We start from the raw sequence: 26,878 nt of genomic DNA, 5'->3' as shown, positions 1-26,878 counted from the left end.
ATGACCTACTGAGAAAGAAAATAATACTAACAAAGTAACAGCCTTTAGTGAAAATGAATTTTTGTTCTTATTTGGAAATAGGTTCCTAGCTATAGTACTTTCCCAGACAGGACAGCATTGTTTGTTTATTTAATTATCAAAGGGGAAGAACATAGAAGTACATAAAAGCCAGATTTCCAGAGGAATTTTGGTCAACTGTGCTGAACCCATAGCTATACCTGGGAGAGGAGAGTTTCATATCCCAGGATGTCTTCTCTGGCTGGGGAAGGAGGAAGGCTGAATTCACTTCAAGCCCTGTCTGCACAGTATTCTGTCCACACAGTCACACAGCAGGTGTTAAGTGATGTTTTGAGGCTGATTTGCATCCTTCTGAGAGTATGTGTTTCAAATGCAGTTGTATAACTGACATGGACTTAGCATTGTTCATTAAAGGCCACTGTCTGTCATTCAGAAGAGTTAGCTATAATCAGCAGTCACATATTCCAGCTAGAGCACAGATCACTTCTGATAAAACTTGCTTCTGTCTTCTCCTTTTGTGATCAGCAGGGTCAATAAGATTTCCATATCAGCTCTTTCTTCCACAACAGCCATGTCCACATTTGTCTCAGATTATCATCACCTACCTTTCTTTCAATACAGGGGATAAATTATGAGCTAAATCATACAGTCTTTACTCATCCATAAGTTAGCAGTGTTTTCAGCAAAAAGATCTAGATTTGTTTGTATTTGCATGATTTATATGGGAAGTAGTATATTCGCTTTTTTGTCAAGGTAATACTTTATTTCACCTATGCAGTTTCTCCATAAAGGATCTTGTACTATTCCTCAAAAGTAATTTTAAGGTAAAATTCTCATTCCAACAAAACATACTGGCTTTTACAAAAACATTGATAGGAAAGCAAATTAAAGTTGCATAGTGGGAATTCATAACATACGAGCCAGGTAGTAAAAAACCTCATTTCTGTATTTTCTATTATATTTATTGTGTGTTTCACTGCATAGTTTCATTTGAAATAAATATATATTCTTAATATAGAGGAAATACTACTATCAGTCAGGATTTAACAGGGTAGATTTTATGAATCCACACACTTTAGAGACATCTAAACGAAAGAATAATGGCAAAATCTAGGATGGAATGGATCGTACATTTGTAGGATCTGTTGTTTTTTTATGGTTTCTATTCCTCGCTTTTCAAAAATAAACAATAATTTTCATGCATATAATAATATAAAATCTCTTTCCCCTAGATTTAAATAGTCCATTTGACCCTGGATTAGAAAACAAGGTGTTTGTCATATATGTAAATTCACAGTAGGAAATAATGAAGTTTGGACTCTTCAAGTGCATATATTTCTTATGTTCAGAGGCTGATATCAGCAAATGCTAATATCAGCTGACACCATTTATCAGCTATATATTTGAGATAACTATTGGAGTGAACCAATACAATTGATTTCAGGTAAGAATCTGGGAAAGTTAACATGATACAAAATTTGAAACAAAAAGTCCTGAAAGTAAGAAGGAGTATAAAATTAACTAAAAAAACCCAATCCTGTTTGACCAAGCTGGTAGCCTTCTATGAGAGCATAATCAGCTGACTAGTTTAAGGGAGAGCAATGGATGTGATCTACCTTAACATGAACAAGGCATTTGATACTGTCTCCCATAACATCTTCATCAGAAAGCTCAGACAGTGTGGATTGCATAGTGGGTATGAGGTGGATCAAGAGCTGGCTGAGGCCTGTGGCCAGTGGTGTTCCACAGGGATCGGTCTGGGGCCAATCTTCTTCAACATCTTCATCAACAACCTGGATGAGGGGACTGAGTGTACTCTCAACAAGTTGGCTCATGACGCCAAACTGGGAGGACTGGCTGATTCCCCAGAAGGCTGTGCTGCCATTCAGCAGGATCGTGACCAGCTGGAGAGTTGGGCAGAGAGGAACCTCATGAGGTTCAACAAGGACAAGTGCAGAGTCCTGCATCTGGGAAGGAACAACCCCATGCACCAGTACAGGCTGGGGGTCAAACTGCTGAAGAGCAGCTCTGCAGAGAGAGACCTGAGAGTCCTGATTGATAATAAACTAAACATGAGCCAGCAATGTGCCCTCGTGGCCAAGAAGGCCAATGGCATCCTGGGATGCATCAAGAAGAGTGTGGCCAGGAGGCCAAGGGAGGTTCTGTTCCCCCTCTCCTCTGCCCTGGTGAGGCCTCATCTGGAGTTCTGTGTCCAGTTCTGGGCTCCTCAGCTCAAGAGGGACAGGGAAGTTCTGGAGAGAGTCCAGTGCAGGGCCACCAAGATGATCAGGGGACTGGAACATCTTTCATACGAGGAAAGGCTGCAGGAACTGGGGTGTTTAGTCTGGAGAAGAGGAGACTGAGGGGAGATCTTATTAACATTTATAAATATCTAAAGAGTGGGTGTCAGGAGGTTGGGACATCCCTTTTTTCTACAGTGTCTAGCAACAGGACAAGGGGTAATGGGATGAAGGTGGAACACAAAAAGTTCCACTTAAAAATGAGAAAAAACTATTTCACTGTGAGGGTGAGGGAGCCCTGGCACAGGCTGCCCAGAGGGGTTGTGGAGTCTCCTTCCTTGGAGGTCTTCAAGACCCACCTGGACATGTTCCTATGCGACCTGATCTAGATGAACCTGCTTCTGCAGGGGGGTTGGACTACATGATCTCTAAAAGTTTCTTCCAACCCCTACCATTCTATAATTCTATGATGTGTGGTGTCATAGTTTGGTACCTACTAGCTTTGGTTCAAGTATGTATGTAAGTGTCTATATATAATTAGGGTCTTGTATATTTTCTAAATAGTTTGCTGCACTGAAGCCTTTTATTATGTGTGTGTAAGATATTAGATTTTTATACTGCATAAGGAAATAATCATAAAAATAATATCTAAATTCCTCAACTACAATCTTGCATTGCTAATATTGGGTGTGAGAAATACATTTTTTTAAATCTTAATAGAATTTTGACACTTCAAATTGGGGTAAGGATAAATCATGGTAAGGATATTCTCAAGATTACTGGTGTGGTTTTGGTTCTGGGTTAGAACTGCATGCTATAGCCTGCAGTCGGCATTTCAAGAAATACAATGGAGGATATATCATCATTTATGCAAAGAAGTTTGTTTATATAAGCTACAACATCAAGTTTAATTAAGGGCTATGGTGACAAAAGAAAGACAATTGCACGTGCACAAAATACTTTACAGATGACAAATTAATGACACCCATAAAAACAATATCCACAGTAGTTGTTAAGGTTATGATAATAAAACCTGATTAAAAAGATCTGAGGGAGAATATTCCAATAGGTTAACACTCCATCAGATTTGAATAAAAATTCAAATAATGCAAACATAATCTATTGCCTAAAATTCGGATTTACAGTCAGGATCCTTTTGCATGAAGGGAAAGAAAATATAACTCACAATTAGGAGCATTTACATCCCCACATTTTCTTTATTCGCTTCTGAGATTTTGTTCTGGTTTAGCAAGGAGCAGCTTTTGGCTTAGTAACAGGGGGAGCGGGTTGCAGTGAAGACCCGGTAAAGAGTTTGCGGACCCTCCCCCGGCTCCTGGGTTCACACCCACCTCCGGCCCGGGTGGGCCAATCTGGCGCCTCTGCGATCACTATTTAGGGGACGGGAATTTGAAATGCGAGGCAGGAGGTGTAAGAGGGATACAAGATGGAGGCGACCACGCGGACCCTTCGGCCAGAGAAGGAGGAAGGAAGGAGAAGCAGTAGACCGGAGACCTTTCTGCAGGCCGTGGCGAGAATGCAAGCTGTGCCCCTGAAACTCATGGAGATCCGTGGCAGGACTGAGAGCCACCAGCAGCTCCATGTGAGTGAGCCCGGACGGGCGAGGGACTGTGTGGGGAGGCGGCCATGGCCCAGGCCGTGCTGGAGAGCCTGCACGCCGCAGAGCAGCCCCACACGAGAGGCAGAGACGAGCTGCAGCCTTTGGAATGGGTGCACGTCGGAGCAGCCCGTGCAGGGCTGCCATGTGTGTGAGCTACCCCACGGACTTGCAGGGAGGACTGGTGTGGAGTTGGCCCGTCCTGAGGAGGGACGAACGGCAGAAGCTATTGGGAGCAGACTGACTGAGACCCCCACTGCCTGCCCCTCCGAACCGTTCAGGGGGGGGCAAGGAAAAAAACCCCGGGATCAGGGCTCTGAGCCCGGGAAGAGGGGAGGTGTGGCGGGAAGGTGTTCTTAAAAAGGCTGGTTGGACTCTTCATTGACGTATTCCTCTGTGTTGTTTCGTTTTGGTTATGTTTTGGGTTTTTGTGGGTATGTTTTAGTTGATGTTGCATTAAATTATTTTCTGTTTTTTTTTTTTTTCTTCCCCAAACCGAGTAGCCTGGTCTGCTTTGTCCTGAACCTTAAGCGGCAATTAAGCCCTCCCTGCCCTCGAGCAATTCTTAGCCTCTTCGGTACTTGAGGCTAATCGTGGTCTTTGTTCCCTGATGGGCCTAAACCACGACATTTTTGGCGCCCAACGTGGGGCCTTGAGCTGCTGGAGATTGGAATTTGTGATAAGGATGGTGAATTGGGAGTGGTAAAGGACAAAACAGACGTCTGGGTGAGGCTACCTTGTGTCTAGGGGTGGATTTTTATTTATGTGTATTTATTGTGTTATGTGTATATCATTTATTTTCACGGGGAAGTGTTTGGTTCTGTTTGATCTTAGTTACTATATGTTGATTTGTGAAGGTGGTTCAGATTCCCTTATGTTTTCTTGAATAAGTGATTCGCAGAGGCGAGGGGTGGAATGTTCTGGTTTAGCAAGGAGCAGCTTTTGGCTTAGTAACAGGGGGAGCGGGTTGCAGTGAAGACCCGGTAAAGAGTTTGCGGACCCTCCCCCGGCTCCTGGGTTCACACCCACCTCCGGCCCGGGTGGGCCAATCTGGCGCCTCTGCGATCACTATTTAGGGGACGGGAATTTGAAATGCGAGGCAGGAGGTGTAAGAGGGATACAAGATGGAGGCGACCACGCGGACCCTTCGGCCAGAGAAGGAGGAAGGAAGGAGAAGCAGTAGACCGGAGACCTTTCTGCAGGCCGTGGCGAGAATGCAAGCTGTGCCCCTGAAACTCATGGAGATCCGTGGCAGGACTGAGAGCCACCAGCAGCTCCATGTGAGTGAGCCCGGACGGGCGAGGGACTGTGTGGGGAGGCGGCCATGGCCCAGGCCGTGCTGGAGAGCCTGCACGCCGCAGAGCAGCCCCACACGAGAGGCAGAGAGGAGCTGCAGCCTTTGGAATGGGTGCACGTCGGAGCAGCCCGTGCAGGGCTGCCATGTGTGTGAGCTACCCCACGGACTTGCAGGGAGGACTGGTGTGGAGTTGGCCCGTCCTGAGGAGGGACGAACGGCAGAAGCTATTGGGAGCAGACTGACTGAGACCCCCACTGCCTGCCCCTCCGAACCGTTCAGGGGGGGGCAAGGAAAAAAACCCCGGGATCAGGGCTCTGAGCCCGGGAAGAGGGGAGGTGTGGCGGGAAGGTGTTCTTAAAAAGGCTGGTTGGACTCTTCATTGACGTATTCCTCTGTGTTGTTTCGTTTTGGTTATGTTTTGGGTTTTTGTGGGTATGTTTTAGTTGATGTTGCATTAAATTATTTTCTGTTTTTTTTTTTTTTTTCTTCCCCAAACCGAGTAGCCTGGTCTGCTTTGTCCTGAACCTTAAGCGGCAATTAAGCCCTCCCTGCCCTCGAGCAATTCTTAGCCTCTTCGGTACTTGAGGCTAATCGTGGTCTTTGTTCCCTGATGGGCCTAAACCACGACAGATTTTAAAATCAATATCATTATACCCTGCTTACCACAATGTCTTTATGATGATCCCTGGTCAAAGTAAATGTATATTAAAAAAGAAAAAAAAGCTGGTGACATAATTTGTTTTGCATTCTTTTTCCATGCTCAGCACACTCAGTGTTAGGGAAAACAGTCAAAACCTCTTGAGCCTAATCCCAATCACCATCTCTCCCTCTCACCGTCTTTGTTGCCACCATATCATAAAGGGGGAATTGATGCTAACAATAAAGGTCGGGATGATAGAATATGACAACTCTTTGAATTGAAAAAAGAAATGAGTGTCTCTAAATATTCAGCATGAGCTTCTCTTTGCTTCCTGCAGGGCATCTGCACCACAACCACTGCATTTTTACACTTCTTCTTCTTAGCTTCATTCTGTTGGGTTTTGACAGAAGCGTGGCAGTCATATATGGCTGTTACTGGAAAAATTAGGACACGGCTCATAAGGAAGCGTTTCCTGTGCCTTGGATGGGGTAAGTCTGCAAAATTCATTTCCTCAGAATCATTGGAATGAAACATTTAATGCAGTGACAAGTCAAGAATATCTTCATTTTCTTCAGTAAATCTGAAAGATAGTAGACAGCATGTTACTAAAAAGAAAAGTAGGTTAGGAGCCTTTCCACTTTATCTCAAGCTCAAGCCATGCTGGTGTATGTTTTAGCATTGTTTCGTAAATATGTTTTAAGAACATTTTGGAAGATTTTCAGCAAAATATCAAGAAATCAAACCAAGAAAAAAAACATTCAATGAATATTCATGAAGCCTCTTCCTAGTTCACTTCAAGATCTGTCAAATGTATCAGTAATTTAACTACATCAAAGTGATGCACCGTGGGCAGGAAACAGTGTCCTCCTCCATGCCAGAGCTACAGAAAAAACAAATCCTGCAATAGCAGTGTGCTTCATCAAATGATTCATTCCATGTAAAACTGGTCATTTTGCATTAGCTTGCCCTGTCATCTTTTGTCCAGGCAGAACAGCAATATTTTGCTCAACATCTAATGGTTGTTACTGTTTTGGTTTTTTTCAGGTTTACCAGCATTAGTGGTTGCAATATCAATAGGCTTTACCAAGACAAAAGGATATGGAACAGCACACTAGTAAGTCAATCTAAAATGATAAATCATACTTTTAATTAACAAGACTGTCGTACTCATCAGGAGTTACATAGTGCAGTCTAAAGGCTCTATATGTGTCCATTCACATTTGGAGCTGCCCTAAAAGTCAGAGTGGTCAGCAAAAGAACAAGGAGAAAACCATAAACCAATCTTGGACTGAGTTCAGCAAAGTGTGTGGGATGTTTTGAAGTAGGCAGCCTTGTAGAAACACTGAGGATTAGGTTCACTTAGACACCTAACATTTATAAATGTTTTACCAAAGAGAACGTTAGATGTTATGGCTAGCCTTTAACAGCCTCTAAACATATGTAAAACTGTACCAACAAGAGTCTCTTTGGTACCCAGACTTCTCTCCACCAAGCATGTACGTCAGCTTTAATGCCCCTGAACTTCTTGGAGCCAAAGCCCCACAGAAATCTCAAAATAGCTCTCCCATCCATCCCATCTCTCCTGGACTGCCTGATCCAGCTCATTTTCTGGAATGGACTGTGCTTCCTTCAGTCATCCTGTTTGGAGCTCTCTTCACCTTGCTAAAGAAATTAAGTATGCATCTGGACAGAAAAATAGGAAATACAACTCTGTAGCCTGATAATGAGGGCATTCATCAGAGATGTGGATGAGTTAGGTCAAGTCCTTGCTTCGATGAATATTTAATTATTCTCCTTAGTATTACCACTGAGTGAAATCCAAATTGTCCATCTCCACCTTGTGTGTCTCACCATCTTGGCACATGGTAGGAGAGGCTTCAAGCCCTTGCTCCAGCTCTGGGTGAGTAAGGGTTCAAAAATAAATCTTCTGAATACTGTCTGTAAACACTGAGCTCTTTAAATTGTGACAATGTGTGTCTTGCTTTTTTTTTTTTTTAAAATAAGGTATGTCTTACCTAACTTGCATTTAGAGCATTACTGAAGCAACAGTCTTAGCTGTCTTTTGTGAGTTATTTTAAGGGCTTGCTCCGCTGACATTTTTCCTGACTAATATGTGCCCATATTGCTGTCTTTTTCGTTATTTGGTCCTTGAACCAGCACTGGAGAATTATTTAAGCTGTAAGAATTATAACTCACAAGATTATAATGTCCAGACCCTTTGGGGATGTAGCTGTGTTCTTTGCAGGATCAATCCCATTGCATTTACACTACTGAAATTATTCATCTGTGACTACTTGTTTCAGTTAGTGTTGCTTCCTGCTTCCTTCCTAGGCTGAATGCATTTTTAAAAGAGGATATACTAAAATATTCAGGCAAAGCAACAAATCATTCATTAAGGGTAACATGGAAAGTAAAAAAGGACAGGTCTCTCTGCATGTAGCAACTACTCTTCCAGGATTCAAATTCGGCTAACACAGTACCTTGGGACAAAAGCACAAAAGGACGTGTACCAGGGACAAACAGAACCATAATGCAGCTTTCTTATCTTATTTGCAAATACATTTTCTTGACATTTAACATCAGAATTGCAGAAGAAAAAAGAGGAAATGCAAGGAATGGTGATTCCTTCTCCATCACCAGGATCATTGAATCATAGAATCGTTTCAGCTAGAAGAGACTTTTAAGATCATCAAGTCCAGCCTTTGTCCCAGCCCTATCAACCACGCAACATCCAACTGTCTCATACACACCTCCAGGGAGAGTGACTCCAGCACCTCCCTGGGCAGCCTGTTCCAATGCCAGACAACCCCTTCAGTAAAGAAATTCCTCCTCATATCCAGCCTGAACCGCCCCTGACACAACTTGAAGCTGTTTCCTCTTGTTCTATTGCTTGTTACTAGGGAGAACAGACCGACTCCTGCCTCACTACAACTTCTTTCAGGTAGTTGTAGAGAGCAATAAGGTCTCCCCTGAGCTTTATTTTCTCCAGGCTGAACAACCCCAGATCCCTCAACCATTTCTCCTATGAGACGTGCTCCAAATCCTTTTACTAGCTTGGTAGCCTGCTTCTGGATCCTCTCCAGCACAGGCAGTGTAAAAGCAGAGCTCCAGTCCTACTCACCTTGCCATAACTAAAGCACTTGTGTAAGTTTTTTCACTACTTGCAGTATATTTGGCCTATTTGGTTGCAACCATGCTGCCATCAGAATGTGTTGCAAACTATTTCTTGTCTGGAAGATGCAATTTTTGTAAATGACATTTTCAAATGGAGAAAATTAGGAGTGAAAATTAAGGAATTTGGTCCAGTCCCGCACATGAAGAAGGCACAAGAACCTTTGAAGCAGATCTCAGTTACGTGTGGTACATGGCTAACAAGTGGCTTGAATTGTTCACACTCAATTCCGTGATCAAGTCTCCATTTTCCATCCTTTTCTTTCAGTCCTAATTATTAGACAATTATACTACTCTACATTTAGAACTACCCAGAGATCTTCATATCGATATAGATACAGAAATCAAGGGGATATCATAAAAATACTAAAAAAAAAAAAAGTGACAAAGTTTTAGATGTTTCAGTATATCCCTGAAAAAGATTTCTGTGTCTGAAAGACTGACTGTTTTTTCTAGCTATTTATGTATATCTAATAAATATTGCTGCTACCTTTCTGCAGACAATTTGAGCTATGAAAGCATCACTACTAAAAGCTGATAAACCTGCATGACCTACTCATGTTTGCATACAGTTCTATATATTAATGACCAGTGCAGATTTTATTATATCAAAAGAATGAAAATTCTGGCACAGGCACGCTCTCTTAAGAGAAAGACTCATTCTTATGGAGACTATCAAACAACTCACAAAATGTGCAGAACACAGGAGCAAGACTGCAGATGCTTCATCACTCAGCAGGATTTTATGACCATGTAACATGGTCCCATAAAACCACCAGTGGATGCTCTTAATAATAATCAATTTATATGGCTTCATGCTATGTGGGCATCTGGGAGAGAGAAGATAGAATGAGAGAACAAAATAAAAGCAGCTATAAAGCATAGAAAAAAATCCTTGCAGAGAAAAGTAAGAAGGAAAAAATTGTAAAAATGTGACATCAATTGCCTTATGGTATGTCACCTGAGAATCTGTCTTCAGAAAGTCTTCCATCAAAACTGATTGGAAAAAGCACATTTCAGTCATCAAATATCAGATATTGAATACATTGCAATAACAACATCACACATTATTAAAAATAGAGATTGTCGAAAATTGAGATTTTTACATTGCAAAAATAAATTGAACATTATTGTTGTAGTTGTAGGATGTAGAATAGCCTGATGTGTTATCTTTTTTAAAAGTGAAGCAGATACAGACTATTTGTATCAATTTATCATTCCGGAATTTAACACACTGATGCAGTTGGGTTCATGTGGCAGATTTCACATGGTTTTATTGCAACGAGAAACAATTTTATTCTTTGCACTTAGAATTCCAGCTGTAACAGATCATTAATATTATGATGTGCTTGCATTTAATTTACTTGGTTTTCAAAAGCACACAAACAGTACTGGAAAACAAAGAAGATATATATGACTCTGATGTGAATGTTTCTGTATGCGAGATACAAGTAAATTATTTGAATGCGTGTACTTGAGTTTTCTTATATGTAGGTGTGATCATGCATTCAAATAAACATGCAGTTCTTTGAATGTGTAATCACTGGGAAAAGAGCACAGCTGCATTTACTTGAGTGTATGAAGCTCATGATCTTTTGCAGATATGGAGAGCTTTACAGCATAGTGTATCAAATATTTAGAATTTGATTCTGTAAGCGCTCTGTGTTTGGAAATCTAATGGTCTCATTGAAAGCCCTGTTGCGGTATGACAAACTCTGCAAAATTATTAGCTCACCAGAAAACACAGTTTTCAGATGCTTTAAAATATCAATTTAAATTGTTTGCAAAATATTCTAGAGAATACAGAACAGCTAGGTCATATATGACGATTCTTTAATGAGAGTACTGACTGTAAAACTTAATTCTAATAGCAATTACTAGATGACATAAGAGAAGACATGTAGAAACCATTTTTTTCTGAAATTCTGTGTTGCAGGAACTTGACCTTTCATTGCTTTAAGTATAGAACTGTCAGACATTGTAAGCTGTATATGTTTCTGCATACCCACCTGGCAAGTCCTGTTCAGTTAACTCAACGGACATGGTTAGAGAAGATTCAATAAAGATTTGCAAACATTTTCTGTTGTGCTCTTTACACATTTTAGGCATTTCAGCATATGTGTAATTCACATTAAAACTTCTGAGACATGAAAAATTGGAAATGGAAATGGTGATATCGAAAAAATAATTGCTTTTTGTGGATGCATATGAAACTCTATGTAGGATTGTATGTACACAAAAAGAATCTCATGCCATAGTAATTATTAGTGTTTTCTTAATGTGTTATACTTATTTTTAATTTGTGTTAGTTGTTTTCTAATGTTCCTTCTAGCTGTTGGCTGTCTCTTGAAGGAGGGCTACTTTATGCTTTCGTTGGACCTGCAGCTGCAGTTGTCTTGGTAAATATTAATATAATTTCCAATACTTTCATATGAATGGGATATTTATGTTATAAAATCATATTTTGCTGTAAATACTGAGCTCAGTATTGTTTAACATACCTTCTGTATTTTGAATGCATGATTAATTTAATTGTATAACTTCTTTATATCAGTTACCTCTCCATGTTTACACAGTAAGCCGTGAAAGAATAATGTGCAGATTAGCAGCATAGAAAACTTGTTACAGGTGTCCACTGAGTATCAGTAGCATCTATGCAATTGTCGCTGCCTTGTGAAGTTCAGTTGACAGTCTTGATGGAGTGCTGCTTGGCAAGTATATCACTGTGACAGTAAAAGCAACAGGAGGAGTGGAACCAGCCAGCAAGTTCTCCATGGCTACTGCTTTAGAAAGCACAGAAAAAATATCATTGTAGCTGGGAAATATTACATGTTTGTGTATTAATCTCCCACATTTCTGAAAATGTATGTGAGTGTAGGATCCACTTTGCCTAATTGTAAACATCTGCAATGTAGATTTCTGTGTCTAAGCTACTTAACCCAGCCATATTTCATTATTAGTGGAAAAAATACGCACTTTTGGGTCTCAAAACACCAGAAGTATTTCAGGAGCCAGCTCCAGGTTGAGATGAATTGTACCCTACATGTGCCATTGGCTATCAATCATCTGCTCTGCAGTCTGTTGGTATTTTTATAATAGTTTTTTAGCATTTTTCCTATATGGGTTTTGGATGTAATTCTTTCCAACCCACCAATTTTATACTAGGATAACTCTATCAACACTGGTTTCTCTAGCAAAAGGGAATCGGTCTTAGTAGTCACCAAAGATACAGCCATTTAGCTGCATAGATTTTCCTGAAATGGATGTTTACTACTCCCATAGAGTTTGTCTCATCATTGCCTGGAGTCAAGCCAAGATCCTTTTGTACAACACAGTCCCTGTCATGAGAGAGGAGCCAAGGATGTTTACAAAATCTAGTCATAATTTTCACATGGAACTGTATGTTCTCTGTGTAATTGGCAGGCTTTGTTCAGAGGTGTTTGAAGTTCACAATCACAGTTTGCCCTACCATTAGCTAGTAGCTGTGGAAGGAGCTGTTCCATGCAGCCACTTAAACCTAAGTGTACAAAGCAAAAGAGTTATATAACATCAGCTGAAAAATGTAAATGCTGAAAATAAAGTGCTAATAAGAAAAGCTGGAAAAAGAGCTGGCAGGACAGACTGGCAATAATTAGGTATTTTGGCACAGGTCTTGAAAAATCAGTTTGAAAGGAAAAAAGGATTATACAGTTTTCTAATTAAAAAAAAAAAAAGGGGGGGGACATTTATTTAATACATTCAAAACTTACCTCTTTGCAGGGCCATGCAGGGAAAGGTTCATAGAGTTCAGTTCAATAATACAAATATGTAATAACAGTCATTAAGTTGTCCATTAAATGCCATTAGTATGTCCATTGAGTGACAAAGTCTGACTGCTGAAACACTTAACTTTTTTTTTAAGGTTAGGTCTTCAACCCATGTGCGTGATCATAACACCATTTACTTTAATGGAGCTAAACAGGCTTACTCTAGGCATTTTTCTGGCCCACAAAAGAAAAAAAACAAAAGGAAACTGCAGGCAAAGAAGGGTCAAGACTGGCAGTTTGGTGAATGACATAGAGAGTGACTAATGTGCAGGAAGATACAGAAAAACTGTAGGCTGCTTCTGCATAAGTTGCAACACCCACGTGGGCTGTAAATGCTTATAAAAGGAACATAGTTGTGGCCATCATGTGCTCTGACTATCTCTTCTTTGTGCACACCGTGCCAATGCATTGATTTTCCTGGAACTGTAAAACTGAGGAGATGTTAAAGCTGTATTACTCAAGCTTCTACCAGCAGACATGTTACATACATGACTTGATACTGGGCCTGTTGATAATGTGCATATATGTGTTTGTGAATACAGCCTTTTGGTGTTTCTGAAGGAATACTCAGAAATGTAACAAGACACATTTTGCAGGCCCGTAAGAACCTTTTTCCGAAGTAACAGGATGAAATATTTCCTTTCAGGCACTGAAAGATCATTTGTTTTCTATTTGACAGGTCAACATGGTGATTGGCATTTTGGTATTTAATAAACTTGTTTCCAGAGACGGAATCCTAGATAAAAAGCTCAAACACAGAGCGGGGTAAGCAACAATCAAGTTCTTTTAAAGCATTGTAAATTCTATCACCAATTTTCAATTACAGATATTCACCAAAAATGCCTTTGATTGTGCTTTGAACTTGTATATCAATGTAAGAGTATGTCTAACAAAACCCATTCATCTCAAAATTTGCCGTTGCATTATCCTGGGGGAATGCAACTAAACAAACTAAACATAATAAAACACAAGTACAAGAGTATTAAGTCAATAAGAATGAGGATTGAACAAATCTGAAGTTTCACAAGATTGTCACACGTGAAGTTGTTGCAGTTAGGAAAAGAGTTTTATGAACTGTGTGTAACTGAAAGAAACGATCATTTTTGTGTAGCTGTCAAATTCGATTACCATGGTGGGAAATGTTCATTTGTGGGAACTGTTCTAAAGTGTTATAATGTTTTACAGCAATATATCCTCTACTGGGGCCATTCTGTCAATGTGAAAAATTTGCTTTTGTACTTATATCCGTATCTACATAGATGTATATTCTAAGTAAGTGGAAAAGAATTTCAAAGTAAAAAAACACCCGTGTTTTAAAAGCTGTCAAAGAAAAAAAACCTTAGTAGAAATTCTGTGTTATTGATTGTTTACTTGCATTTACATTGAAATTCTGTTTGTTATCATGAGAAGAAAGGATTATGTTGTCGTTGGTATCAGAAACTATTTTTTAGTGGATAACAATGATTTCAAGTACCGCAGCAGCAAACTTAGATTCATTCCGTATTGGAAAAAAATGTTTCATAAGTGTGTCATCACCTTCTTAATGCTTATAAAAGTATATTTAAACTGAGTGATTTTTTTTACAGCTACATGTTCTAATTTTAAATTTTATCACCAATTTTCAATTACAGGTATTCACCAAAAATGCCCTTGATTGTGCTTTGAACTTGTGTTTTAGTGTTGTCTTTTGGGCTAGCTTGTAGTTACCACCACCAATATCTGTATTTCTAGCAATGATAGGCAATGCTAGCTTGATTTTGCTGTATATTACTGTTATGGCTGGATTTATTACGGCTTCACTTCGAATTGTTTACCATTTCACTAACAGTAGCATTCCTAAGTTCAATTCATTGGTTGGATAAGCAAACTTATGGCAAATACTTCAGCTGGTGTAATTTGCTTATCCTATTAATTCCATTAAATCTTTCTGGATTTCAGCTCTTTCACCATCACTCTGACAAATATGTACCAAAAGTTTTCATTTTGTTTCTTCTCTTTTCCTTCTTTTTCATTAGAAAGTACTTTGGTCTACATTTGTCCATCAATGTTCTAAACTACGTAATAACACTAATGAAATCTAGAATGTTATAGAACTACACAAATTATATAAAGAATAGTAATAACTTAATAGTCACCAGTTCAAATTCACATTTGCTCTAAATTCAGTGATTTAAGGAGTTGGAACAGCCATAAGTTTGTCTTTGTACACTTTCTAAGGATATCCAAGCTTCGATTTAACTACGTTATTGGAATTATTTTCTGTCTACTCAATTGTAGGTTATAGAAATCTATTTGTTTCTAGTGTACTTTCCTGATGAAACCAATGACTTGATTACTAACAGCGTGCAACTTAGTAAAGAAGTATTCTATTTTAAACTAAATGGACATTTATTTTATAATAGAAAATGTTCTGGGAAAGTATGTAGATATCCTAATGAGAAACAATCTTAACTTTTATGATAGTATGAGATGGTGGCTTGGCAACAGCATTCCTTGATACTACTTGGCAGATAATGGGTCTTGAGTTATTTTTTGGGGCATAGAAAGTGATGCAGCATTTGTAGAAAAGGGGATTGTCACTCATTTCTCAAGTATCTCTTGCCAGCCATGCTCAGGAAGGCAACGTCATTCTTTCTGGCAAACATTGGACCTCAACTTGTCAAAAATTCAGTCAGAAGTTCAGCTGTAGAAATCATTTATATAGAATTTAAAGCTGAGAATAGGGAAAAATACGGTAAACTCGTATTTTTTACCACCTTAATAACCATGTGGAGAATCAATAAGTGGTAAAAAAAAATAAAGAAAGATATGTTGTCTTGATCTCAATAATTTTACTGGCATAAGGGGTAGCACATATATATATATATATATATATGTCTAGGCTGAAATATTATATTTGCATTGCATACCATGAACTTCTATTATTACTTGTAAGATCCAGAAGACATATAATCCAGTCTGATAACACTGAAGTATTGTCAAGCAAAGACAGAAAGTATTTTCCCAAGCTTAGTTTAAACTTACCCAAGACATTTTCCTAGTTCATTCATTAATGTAGATCTTTAATAAGTGTGATCTGATGTGGATTGACTAAGTTCTTTCCACACCATGATCTGTTTCACTGTTTTCATATGGAAAATCCCTTATTTTTATGGAAAATGTACTGCACTTTTTTATATGGAAATAATATATTTGATTTCTCAAAATTTATACCACTGGAGTTGTTTTGGGCAGTAGGTGAAAAACTTTGTGGATGCTGGGTTTCACATAAAAGGAGTTCTGTTGGTTGAAATAACTGATAATAACCTGAAATATTACTTATCTTCACAATGTTGATCAGTTTCCATCTGGGAATAGGTAAAGCATCCTTCCTATTGCATCTCAGTCAGCTATATTTATTCCTGTTTCTGATAGCAGAAAGAGAAGGGATAGCAACAGGCTTTTTATCAACTCAGGAAGTTGAATGCATGCTGTTTGTAAAAGAAAATTTAAATTCCAGGTTTTGCCCTTTAACTCTTCTGACAGGTGCCAAGGTACAATTGTCCATACAGAGTGCTTTGAGCTTAATGCTTGTGTACTGTGTTTTATTAAAATGCAAAACAGGTCACCCTTTTTTAGTATCAATTAATATTTATTTCATCAGACTCCATACATTTCAAGCCCTGTATTCAGACCTTCACATGGCATGAATAAATTTCCTCTAGATGTTAGTGGGCCATTCAGATCACTAGTACAAACCTGAGAATTCAGAATACACATAACTGATTTGATGCTTGGATACACTTTTCAGATTTGTTTCCCTGTTAATGCTTTGTGATTTTACATACCTCATACTTCTCCTTTAAGTATCCTATGCTCTTTCTTAAGCAAGTTTGGATACAACAGTCTTTTATAAAAGAGGTCTGAATAGAGGGATTTCACTTTGTATGTCTATCCTAGCACGTGCTTATGTTTACTTCAGTGTACTGAGCAGTTTTGATCACTGGACAGTTGGGGCCTTTAGTAGTTTAAATGGAAGAAATAAGGTCTGCATGAAATTAAGCCCCATAGCATTAACATTTAAAGCTAACAATAATGTAAAGTACAAAGTACAGTTTTGCAACAACATAGAGCATTCATCCTGAGTAAGTCTACTTACTTTTTCTGCATGACATCATATTTAAAAGCTAAATTTCAGTAGCAACGTTTTTTGGTGACAATTCAATATTTTGTTCTTTTTGTGGGTGTTCTGTTTGTTTGCAGTCAGATGAGTGAGCCTCATAGCGGTTTGACGCTCAAATGTGCCAAGTGTGGAGTAGTTTCAACAACAGCTTTGTCAGCCACCACCGCCAGTAATGCCATGTTAGTCCTGATCATTTACATCTTCTTGTTACGAATCTTATCCAGTGCATGTGAGACAATAGTTTGATGATGACAACTGTGTTTGCTAACACTGTATAGAATGCTGAGCATGTTTAAGTACTTTTTAACAAAAAACAAAAGAAAGAAAGAAAAAAACAAGAACTTGCAACTGTTTATTAACTGAATACAGGATATTCTTTAGAACATAATGTATGACACTGTTCCATTATTGTTTGATTTTCAAGTTAACTTGATAAAGTGCCATCCTTAAATGTGTTTTATTTTAATAGTGTTGTTTTCATAATTTTTTACAATATTACAATGCTGCTCTTCTCTTTTTTTCAATAGGGCATCCCTTTGGAGTTCCTGTGTGGTGTTGCCACTTCTAGCCCTGACTTGGATGTCTGCAGTTCTGGCCATGACAGACAAAAGATCAATATTATTTCAGATACTTTTTGCAGTATTTGATTCATTACAAGGCTTTGTTATTGTCATGGTCCATTGTATTCTCCGAAGGGAGGTGAGGAATGCCTTCCCAGTTTTCTAAAGGGCTGTGATCCTGTTACTTTCTCAACTGCTCTTTAAAGTTATATACAACTTGCTCTGTGGAAATATATTTCATAGAAAGAGAATATTTTATAGTGAGTTGTAGAGGCACAAATGAAAGAGAGAGGGGAAAGATCAGTTAATTCCGGGTGCAGAATGTCACTTTGAGTATAAAACTGTGCCAAGTTAATTACAGGTAGCTTTTAATCAATCTCAAGTTCAGTTTATTTTTAAATGTTAGGCTTTCCCAATATTGTGAGTATAAGGAAATGCTAACAGGAATGCCCTTTTCCTGAGGACCAAAAGCCATGGACTTTTACAGTCTCTAGCACTTGATTCAAACACAAAATGATTTCTGCTTATACTTTCCTTGGAAGAGAGCACAAGAACATGAGGAATATTGTTGTTAAAAATCTACTCTTTCAGTTCTGCAAACTCAGATTTATGGGAACACACTTAAGTTATGGGGACAGTGAGGATGAAGACAGATGAATGCTTTGAGAACTGCAAGGAAAAGCTAGTACCCTGGCCTGCCCTTCACAGCTCAGTGCCACTCACCACAGAATTCATCACCATTGAAATATGATGTCAAAGCTACCACAAAAATGTTCTTTAATCTGACTGGTGACAGCTTCAGCCACCTATCTAACCTGCTAACTAACCCTACATTTTTATTGAGATAGGTTTGAGAGCAGTAACACAGCAGCTTTGCTGGCAGATCTGTGGCAGTGGGACCATCTATCAGAAATGAGCTGGTGGAGTTGGACTGTAGAGCAGTAACCCAGTCCACCAGCACACTCATGATGCCATTGAAACACGCTATATTCCTGAAAAATAATTACAAGTCACATGTTTTATTTTGATCCTTCAGTATTGTACCACTTTGCATTAACTTTATATCTGCTATTCTACACAGTATGCTTAATTGATTATCATAGATTCATAGAATCATTAAGGTTGGAAAAGGCTTTTAAGGTCATCAAGTCCAACCACTAACCTTGCATTGCCAAGCCCGTCACTAAACTAAACCATATCCCTCAGCATCTCATCTGTGCATCTTTTGAATATCTCCAAGGGTAGTGACTCCACCATATCCCTGGGAAGCCCCTTCCAATGCTTAATAACCCTCTCAGTAAAAGTGTTCTTCCCTAGTGCAACTTCCCTGGTGCAACTTGACCCCATTTTCTCTTGTCCTATCATTCATTACTTGGGAGAAGAGATGACCTCCACCTCAACACAACTCATTGTAGACAGCGATAATGTCTCCCCTCTGCCTTCTCTTCTCTAGGCTAAACATCCCAGCTGCATCAGCTGCTCCTCATAACACTTATTCTCCAGACCCATCACCAGTTTTGTTGTCCATCTCACACTCCAGCACCTCAATATCCTTTTTGTAGTGAGAGACCCAGAACCGAACTCAGTATTCAAAGTGTAGCCTCACCAGCGCTGAGTACAGGGAAACAATCACTTCCTCAGTCCTGTTGGTCACGCTATTTCTGATACACTGATGGCTCATATTCAGCTGGCTGTCAACCAACACCTTCAGAAACTTTTCCTCTGGGCAACTCTTCAGCTGCTCTGCCCTAAGCCTATGACATTGCCTGGGGTTGTTTTGGCCCAAGTGCGGGACCCAGTACTTGACCCTATTGAACTTCATACAATTGGCCTCAGCCCATTGCTCCAGAGTTATGTTTTTAATTATTAAGGAAAAAACTTTAAAATATTTTGTAGAAATCAGCACCTTGCAAAAATTAGTCCATTGTACTGAATATCCCACTTTATTCAATCTGTTAGAGGCTATGAACTTCTGGTTTTCTAAGTTTATCAACTTTTGTAACGGGACAGGCCTACTTCCTTTAATAGGCTTTCCTTTTTCTTATTTCTTATTTTTTGGATTTTTTGGTGGGTTTTTGTGTTTGATGTTTTGATTTTTTTGTTCAGGTTAAAAACATGTACAGAATAAAACACGGTACTCAAGACAAATCTATTTTATATAGAATTGTCTTGCCATCCCCTTATTTTCTACAACATTTTCTTTCCTTACATGATATACGTCTATGAAAGGGAGTGTTCTCATCTGTAGGACTGAAAGTCATAATTTCACATATTCTTTTAGTAAAATGGTAACTGTTTTGAGTAGAAAGAATGGCAGTTGCATAGTGGTTTTCCTATTTATGAAACTGGGATTTCCATTGGGATATATTAATAGCCTGTAAAGGGCCTACCACCTCCCACTTATTGTCCTGAGGACAATATGTATCATTAGTTCAAGGTTACAAATGAAACTTTCAAAAACGAGGCAGTATAAACAGAATTATCTTTCACAGAATCATAAAATATCTCAAGTTGGAGTGGACCTGTAAAGACTATTGAGTCCAACTCCCTGCTCGTCGCAGGACTACCTGAAACTAAACCCTATGACTAAGAGTGTTGTCCAGACATTCATTGAACTCTGACAGAATTAGTGCCATGACCACTTTCTTGGAGAGCCTGTTCCAGTGTCACCATCTCAGTGAGGAATCTTTTCCTAATGTTCAATCTGTACTATAGCACTGTATAAAATTAAATCCTGACTCAGTCCAGTAATGCAGTAGTGTTTTTAAAATACACAGTATTTTGGCTACTTGACATCAAATTGAATGAGCAATTTCCCACAGCATCCCAGGCACTGAATTCAAGACAGGTTCACAGAATCATAGAATCATAGAATGGTAGGGGTTGGAAGGGACCTTTAGAGATGATCTAGTCCAATCCCCCTGCAGAAGCAGGGTCACCTAGATCAGGTCACACAGGAACATGTCCAGGCAGGTCTTGAAGACCTCCAGAGAAGGAGACTCCACAATCCCTCTGGGCAGCCTGTGCCACTGCTCTGTCACCCTCATAGTAAAATAGTTTTTTCTTATGTTTAAATGGAACTTTTTGTGTTCCAGCTTCATCCCATTACCCTTTGTCCTTGTTCCGTACTGTAATGACAGCTATTTACTGAAAATGCTTCATTCTCGGGGATCGCTTAGATTTGCTGAACATTTTGTGGAAATGTTCTTGTCTGACCCTACTCACAGGTAGAACTGTTGTGATAGATCTGGAATTAGCCTTTTCAATAAATAAACTCAGTTTTCAAATTCATAGAGTAGCTTGACTTGAACTGTAATAGAACTCACTGGTTCTAGCAATACTCAAAAATATCTACTTGTAAAGATGCTTATACAGGAATTTAGAATCTAATTGTGTGTAGGCAATCAGCTAGTTACGGGGTATGTTGTTCACTGTTGGGTTTTTTTTTAGCAAATCACATATGCATATCTCATCTAACTGCAAAGAATCCTTCATTTAACTACTTCAAGGATTTGTTCCTGAAAACTGGTCTTGGTAGTTACACCTACTTGCCTTAACACTGACATTCCAGAAGATATTTGATAAAACAACAACTAATCAATCTATCTACGTGGTATTTTTAAAAATTACCTCAATATTTCCCAATGAGATATAAAAAGCACCTAGGTTTGATAATCAAAAAGGAGAAGATGTTTCTTCTTCAGTCATGCCAACTTAGAGTAAATGTACAGAATTACTGTACAAACTTAGTCACTAATCAGTAGATTATCTCCAGTCAAGATGGTGATACTAATGATGGTGGAAGACAAAGAACCGAGACATTGCTGTTTGAACTCTATTTGACAGAACTTAATGAATTTTCTTTAGTCCTCCAGATTTAAGTTGTAAACACTTGAGGAACAAATTAAGGTACTTTTTTTTTTAATATGGAAAAAGAAACAAATGAAAAGTTCTTCAAGAATAACAAGGAACTTTGCATCAGCAAAGGCTTAACTGTTTACTGAAACAAGTTTCTACACAAAAAGAGATGCAACTCCAGTAAATTGTGTTGCAATCTGGCCCTAGAGAGACTGGCTTTCTAGCTCCAGGTCCCCTTGGGTAAGTACAAGCCAAGATAATAGCCATCAGACACAGTGGGGAGTGCAGCCCTTGCATTGCACAGGATACAATTGAAAGAATAGTCTTGCTTTCTATTGTCTGCAAAAGCATTTTGCTCTACCAGTGCCTGTCATGAAACCTTGCCAACATATTTGTCACTCTTGATGACAGCTAGAAAGCTATCTCAGTTATGGCCTATAGGATCGATCTAATATTTATACCATGCCAGCACAGGTAAAACAATAATTCCAACCGTCAGGGAAGAAAAATAAAGTGGAATATATCACCATAAAATTCAAACAAAAAGGATAGCCCTGCTCTACTATATCTTTATTGTCATTATATTACAAAAAGACACGGACTTTTACAGTTATATATCTGAATCTCCTGGTTTTCCTCGTAGTTATGTCAACATAAACATAAGTGCTGGAAACATATTTTACTTTCTCTAGTATGCTATATCAATGATTTTATGTGAAAAGGACTGCATTAGGAAGCCAGGGAGGTGACCGAGTAAGATATACAAACAGATAAGAACTAAGTGATATGTCTGTTTCTGTCCTCTATCACTGTCTTTTGGCAAGACCATTCTTTCTATAATTCTCTTTCCTAGCCTTTTTGATTAATATAATGCTTTTTAAGCATGAGACATCTTATAGACCATTTGGAAATTAGGAAGGAAAAATGCAAAGTAAGAAATACGTGTTACTGATTTATGTTGCCTTCTTAGTTTAGAGAGCCTAGGGTTTTGGGTTGAGTTTGGGGTTTTTTTTCCTCTCCTTGCTAGTCAGATACCTAATTGGGGATTGGAAGATGGTGAGGCATATGTCACAGAACAGAACATGATAGGAGAGGTTAGTCCTGCAGCTTCTCCATCAGAGCAAAACGGTTTGCCTTACCTGCTTGAACAGGAGGTTGTCTAAAACTGATTTGCACCACACTGAGTAACTCCCATTAATACAGTAGGACCTCCCATGTGTTTTCTCCTTTTGCTGTGCTTTGCTGACTAGAGAGCATTTGGATTAAATGCATCGTTGTTGTCTAGAGCCCACATTTCTGTATTGCAGAAGAAAAATAAAGAGTGCATGAGTAGGGAAAGGGTAAGTTATAAAAGCTTGGAGTTGGTTACTGTTGCTAAGGAAACCACTTCCCTGGTATCCGCATGTTAGTCACATCTGTCTCTCCTGCTCTGCCTGGCTCTAAGAAAATCTTGTAACTTGATGTTAAAAGGCAGGGATGGGAAGGGAGTGGAACAAGCTTATGTTTCAAAGTAAGATGTAAAGATGGCACAGTGTTTACATATTCAAACACCAAGTTTCAACAAGCAGTTTAGAAGAATAAGCTGGTATTTAGAAAGTTCAATCTTTTGGTTTCTGATTTGTGTGAGGATACTTAGAAGTTGCAACATATGTCAATGAGATGGATACAGCTACATTTGACATTCAGTTAGCACGTTCAAATCATGCTGCCTGCACTTCAGAAGCATTGTAAGAAACATGCACATTTAAGAGAATCCTAACATCCAGATTCAATGCTTTAATACAGAAAGTAGTGAAAGTAGGACATGATATTCTTGAGATCTCTGGAGCTACCTGAACTGGGAAAGCTTCATGAACAGAGTCACAAAAATGAGGAAGGTCAGTGTATAAAGTGTGCTGTCACATACATGTTTTGAAGTAATAATTCTTTAGGGTTGAGTGTCATGAGATTTGAGATGAGGTTTGCTGAGGTTTGACTCAGCACAGCTGGAGATACTTTGTAGCAGGATTTTTTATTTTGGTTCATTTTGGAGTTTTTTTTGTGAAATGATTGTGCCACTTCTTATCTGAGAGCATAAAAGTCTAAAGTATGACCTGACTTGATAAAGTGAAAGAAAGTCTTGGATTAAGGTTGCAACAATTAGGAAATACAAAATTAAATTAATGTCAGACATGTGAAAAACCATGGCTACTGTAGGGCTTAAATCAGAATCTCAGTCATGGTACGAGTTAAACACACTTTACATTACCCTACCACGTGTGGGAAGGTTTGGTATTTTGAAATCAATCCAGATCTTCCCACCTTGCTTCATTCTTTCTGCTCTATATTAGTCTTCATCCACTGGCAACACTTACCAAGACTGCAGAGCACTCTTACCCATTTAGGAGTCGAATACTTTGGAAAAAAAAGCATCCTAATTACAAAAATATTCTTTTTTCTATTTAATTTTCTCTTTTGTGAAAGCTCTTAAACAGCTTGCAGTAGAATAAGGTGCATTGAAAGACGATGCCTTTTCATCAGCAGCAATTAATGAATTATCCTCTTCTACTGTTCACAAAATGTCCATGAGCAGATTATGATTTTACCTCTTTTAATTATTCTGAAAAAGACATCAAGTAAGTTCTACAGATAATAAATCAAATGTAGATGTTTGTGGGCATTGCATTAATAGTATTTTCATATTCAAACAAGAAATGATACTAGCTTGTGTTGTTTGGAGGTCACCCAAAGAAGTTCCAGTTCCAAGTCACATCTTGCAATCATGTTGCAAATGTGGGTATTTGCATTTCTGGAACAAAAAAATAATATTTTAAAGCTCATGTTGTATTGATATATTAGAATGCATCTGGGGATATATATAGAAGTGAAACAAATTATGTTTTACATTCGGAAAAACATTCCATGACTTCTTCCCATTCCAAAAGTTGCCTTGCTGTTCCTGCTCTGGTATATGTGAGAAAGTAGAAAAATATATTTTCGTTCTGTCATCAGCAAACAGCAACTACATTTTTTCTTTTAAACGTGCCTCTCTTGAACCACACCTTTCTGACGTGCTTCTTAACAGTTTTTCTTTATATGTACCTTCTGCCCAAAATCAGTGTTTTAAAAAAGATTTTCCTAGAAAAAGCTAATTCCTTAAATATACCTGTGGTTTAGGGACAAGTCTTAAAATTTACACTATGGATCATATTACTAAACAGTAATAAACCAAGCTCTGTGCAAACAGCCCACTTTTCTTCTGCTGCTGCTCACACTGAGATATTTACCTGGTCTGAAGATACTCCCAAATGAGATGCATGAGACTCTCTATCCATGCAGTTAGGGCTTACAATTGGAATCAGTAACGTCTTTCAAATTGGCTTATTCTTTCAAGTATAACTAGGAGAGCACAATGTATCTGATTATAGTAGCTGTTAAAAACTGTCTTTCAAGAATCTTATCTTTATCAAGCAGAAGATGCATTTTATTTTGTAATGGTTAAGAATATATTAGTCCTGCTATCGGACCTGTACCAAACTAGATGAGAAGACAAAGCCAAATACTATCACCCAAGACAGATTTGGCTGGAGTACTAGGTCATTACTGACTACTAGTTAATTCTATCCATAGGCAAATCTAACTCTGTGGTCTTAATGTGATAGACTGACAGACTTTGCAGCAGCCACAAAATATAACAAACATATGAAATGACAGAAACAAGCATTTATGTTCGCTGCTTCTGATTCAGTCAAGTATGCTCAAGAAAAGTCAAGGCTCTGTACCTCATGAAGTTTAACTTAACCTTTAATAGGAGTAGAGTGTATGTTGTTACACAAGAATCAGTATAAGATATTGTTTCCACAGGTTCAAGATGCCTTCAGATGTCGACTTAGAAATTGCCAGGATCCAATCAATGCAGATTCTTCGAGTTCTTTTCCTAATGGACATGCTCAAATCATGGTTAGCTTTTACTTTTTTCTTTGACTCTTAATTTAGTGTTCCTATCCAAAAGAAAAGACTTCCAGTACTGTACAGGACAAGTATACACAGATGAAATATTAACACCATTTTTAAGTATTAATCTGTTTGTGTCATGATCTGCTTGCTTAAGTCTCATGTCAAGTTTGAAGTTATTGGTGTGATCATTTAGTAGAGCACAATGAATTGATGTCTTCCACCACTGTTCTTTATGACAAAAAAACTCAAGCCCTTACAAAAGAAAATTACAATGTGATTTAAAAATGTAACTTTTCCTATTGTTGGTGCAAAAAGCACTGATATATTTAAGAGTCTTCATGAAGCCTTGAAAAATGTTCCTCTCAAACTAATTCAGATAAGGAGAAAGTGCTAGTGATTCTAGAGAGGAAATTTATTTAGTGACTTGAATTAAGAAGACAGTGACTGGCTTACTATGCCAATTTGGATTTACTAATATTGTTAGGTAGTATATTAAGACAACATACTGGTCGCTTCACTTTCAATGACACTTTGTCATTGACTAAAATGAGTAAAGGATCAGACCTTAAAAAAACTGCAAGGCTTAGCAAGCAGATGTCCTTCATAAAGTGCTGAATCAAAGCAGGATCTAATGTTCAGACTTCACAGGCAAGAAGGAGGTCAGTTTTAATAAATATTTTTCATGTAATAAACTTTTTCTGGAAAGAAAGATGTAATTTAAAATTTCTTGAGTTCTATAATAGGATAAATATTTTCACTTAACTGGGAAAAATATACCTGGATTCTCAACTGGAAAAATTCATTCTTAGCTCTTACAATTCATTTTTGCCCAATGAAACATATAATCATTGTTTTCAGGGAGTACAAACTTTATGATATTACATTAGTAGCAAGGATAGACAGAATATTATATATAAAATAACAACTTCATAACAAATTAATGATGTTTCAGACAGGATGGACTAATTGGATGACACATATTCACAATAATTTGTATTGAAAGCAATTTTCCATACTTCTGCTTATAAAATTACTATGAAAAGCTTACTTAGTGGTGATCCATCCATGAGATGTAGAAGTTACTCTTCCATATGCATAAAAAACTATACACTGTATCATTTTATTAAAATTATATACTCTACCTCCACCTATTTTATTCTATTTTTTCTGGTCAGGCAGCATACTTTGAAAACCACCCAGTTATACTTTAGGAAACTTTGTAAAGCTCTGCTGTTGTAAAACAATACACTTCACCTTCTCAGCAACAAGAAACCACTTTTAAGAGACTATGACTCTGTAAGTAGGACGCTTTGGAAGTGTTAGTTGGCAAAAAAAAGGTCCTGTGGTTTAGTTTTCAATTAATAATGGTTGCTCTGTTTTGTTGTTTCTTGTTACAGACTGATTTTGAAAAGGATGTGGACATTGCTTGTCGGTCAGGTAAGAGCACAGAGAGAGTATTTAGCCAACTAAAAAAGTCTTGTACTAGTTCCTTCTGAAGTGAAAACCAGAACAATATCAGGGTTTAATTGTTTGCATATTTATGAATGTAAAAAAAAGTGATGCCACTATATGAAT

At 38.2% G+C, this 26,878-nt stretch overlaps 1 protein-coding gene across 1 annotated transcript in view; it reads left to right on the top strand.

The window, feature by feature from the left end:
* ADGRB3 (adhesion G protein-coupled receptor B3) overlaps positions 1–26,878 on the top strand; it is a 463,861-nt gene that overhangs the window by 413,789 nt on the left and 23,194 nt on the right. Inside the window, exons 19-26 of the mRNA XM_061989823.1 lie at positions 6,148–6,298; positions 6,855–6,924; positions 11,314–11,380; positions 13,467–13,552; positions 17,030–17,128; positions 17,477–17,648; positions 25,211–25,306; positions 26,701–26,740. Coding sequence (XP_061845807.1) covers positions 6,148–6,298; positions 6,855–6,924; positions 11,314–11,380; positions 13,467–13,552; positions 17,030–17,128; positions 17,477–17,648; positions 25,211–25,306; positions 26,701–26,740 — 781 coding nt within the window. The remainder of the gene's footprint in view (positions 1–6,147; positions 6,299–6,854; positions 6,925–11,313; positions 11,381–13,466; positions 13,553–17,029; positions 17,129–17,476; positions 17,649–25,210; positions 25,307–26,700; positions 26,741–26,878) is intronic.

Source organism: Colius striatus, chromosome 2 (assembly GCF_028858725.1).
Source record: "Colius striatus isolate bColStr4 chromosome 2, bColStr4.1.hap1, whole genome shotgun sequence".
NCBI lineage: Eukaryota > Metazoa > Chordata > Aves > Coliiformes > Coliidae > Colius > Colius striatus.
The sequence above is the reverse complement of the archived record's forward strand: the minus strand, read 5'-3'. Positions and strand labels throughout refer to the sequence as shown.